Source organism: Dendrobium catenatum, unplaced genomic scaffold (genome assembly GCF_001605985.2).
Source record: "Dendrobium catenatum unplaced genomic scaffold, ASM160598v2 original_scaffold_245322, whole genome shotgun sequence".
NCBI classification, from domain to species: Eukaryota; Viridiplantae; Streptophyta; class Magnoliopsida; order Asparagales; family Orchidaceae; genus Dendrobium; species Dendrobium catenatum.
Genome location: NW_021563728.1, coordinates 235 through 1,550, shown reverse-complemented (window position 1 = coordinate 1,550; position 1,316 = coordinate 235). Strand labels below are relative to the sequence as shown.

General features: G+C 42.2%; 1 protein-coding gene across 1 annotated transcript; it reads right to left on the bottom strand.

Moving 5' to 3' along the window:
- Positions 1-7: 7 nt before the first annotated feature.
- Positions 8-917, bottom strand: LOC114578995 (serine/threonine-protein phosphatase 7 long form homolog). Its single transcript, XM_028692636.1, has 3 exons — positions 887-917; positions 729-813; positions 8-644 (listed from the first exon to the last, which is right to left on the bottom strand). The coding sequence occupies exon 3, from the start codon at positions 636-638 to the stop codon at positions 183-185; it is 456 nt and encodes a 151-aa protein (XP_028548469.1). The 5' UTR covers positions 639-644; positions 729-813; positions 887-917; the 3' UTR covers positions 8-182.
- Positions 918-1,316: the final 399 nt, after the last annotated feature.

Here is a 1,316-nt window from a genome sequence, read left to right as displayed (position 1 = left end):
GATATAAACTGAACGCTGCACTCTGGCGGAAAGCTCGAAAACCTGGTCAACTGCTAACTGTAATGAACTGGCATTTTGTCCTTGACCCCCCACCAATGGCTCAAGAATTGCACTTGAACATATGTAGTAGTCAGCCTACGCGATTTAAAATTATTATCAAAATATGCTTTATAACAAATTTTCTAAAAATATATATTATTGCGACGTACCACTAATCGTTCACCTGGGGAGCGAGGAAAGAAAGTTTCTGGCGGTTCTGTTTGAGGCTGTAACAAATAGATTGAAGCCCATGACCTATACCACCATAGGTAAGTACGTAACTCCTGATTACCTGTTCCTTCTGGGCGGGTTATTGCTACTACATATGCTCTCCTATCTTCCCATATTTCCAGGTAATCTCTATACTGAACAGTCCAATCCAGATCAGCTCTACCTCTTCCATCAATCCTTCTAAAATTTAATTCCATCGGTGGAATATCTGTGAATTGTATTCCCCCAAATTGCCGCATAACACGATCAGGAAGATACCACTCGGTACGCTTCCAGCTAATGAGGGGCACTCTAGCACGCCAAATTTCGATCCCCTCCAAACATTCGACAGGCAAAGTTGCTAGAATGTCATCCGTGTATGGAGTCATGCTCACCTACATTTATACAAATCAAGGATTTCTATTGACTCCATATTTCAAAAAAATTGATTTGGGGTAATGTTCAAAATTTTCTCATACCTGAGATAGTCGTAAACCGTCAAACTCATCACGATATGTCAACGTGTTGCCAGAGGGGAGCTCACGTATCCGATCTTCAGCCCACCTACATTAAATACGGAATAGCATAAGTAAATGTTTTGAAGGTTAAAGCTCTTGCATTAATTAAATAATAATACCTGCAACCAAGAGGTCTACCACCTAAATCATGTATTTATGGTGCACGCAGTGTGGGTCTGCCAATATACAATCTCTCCCACGACCAAACCTGTAGTAATGCAACACATCCGGCAATATAAGTACGTATGGTCCTGGTCGCATTACATAGCTCTCTATATAGATGCGCAAGAACAGCACTTCCAATAGACAATTGACTGAATGAGTCCACATCCATAAGCAAGGGCAACCACTATAAGGACACATGTGACCGCGATGTGTCCGGGATCAAAAAACAGCCAATCATGAACAGGATGTAAGCCCGGACATGATGAAGAAATGGACCAGGAGCTAGCTGTTCATATGAATCTCTATAGAAAGTCCAGCGAAGCCAACGTAAAGGGAGCATTGACTCGAACTGCGAACTGCCCATTCTCAAAGTGGCCGTGTCAT

Excerpts from the sequence above, each read along its gene's own strand:
- LOC114578995 (XM_028692636.1), bottom strand. The coding sequence starts at position 638 with ATGACTCCATACACGGATGACATTCTAGCAACTTTGCCTGTCGAATGT.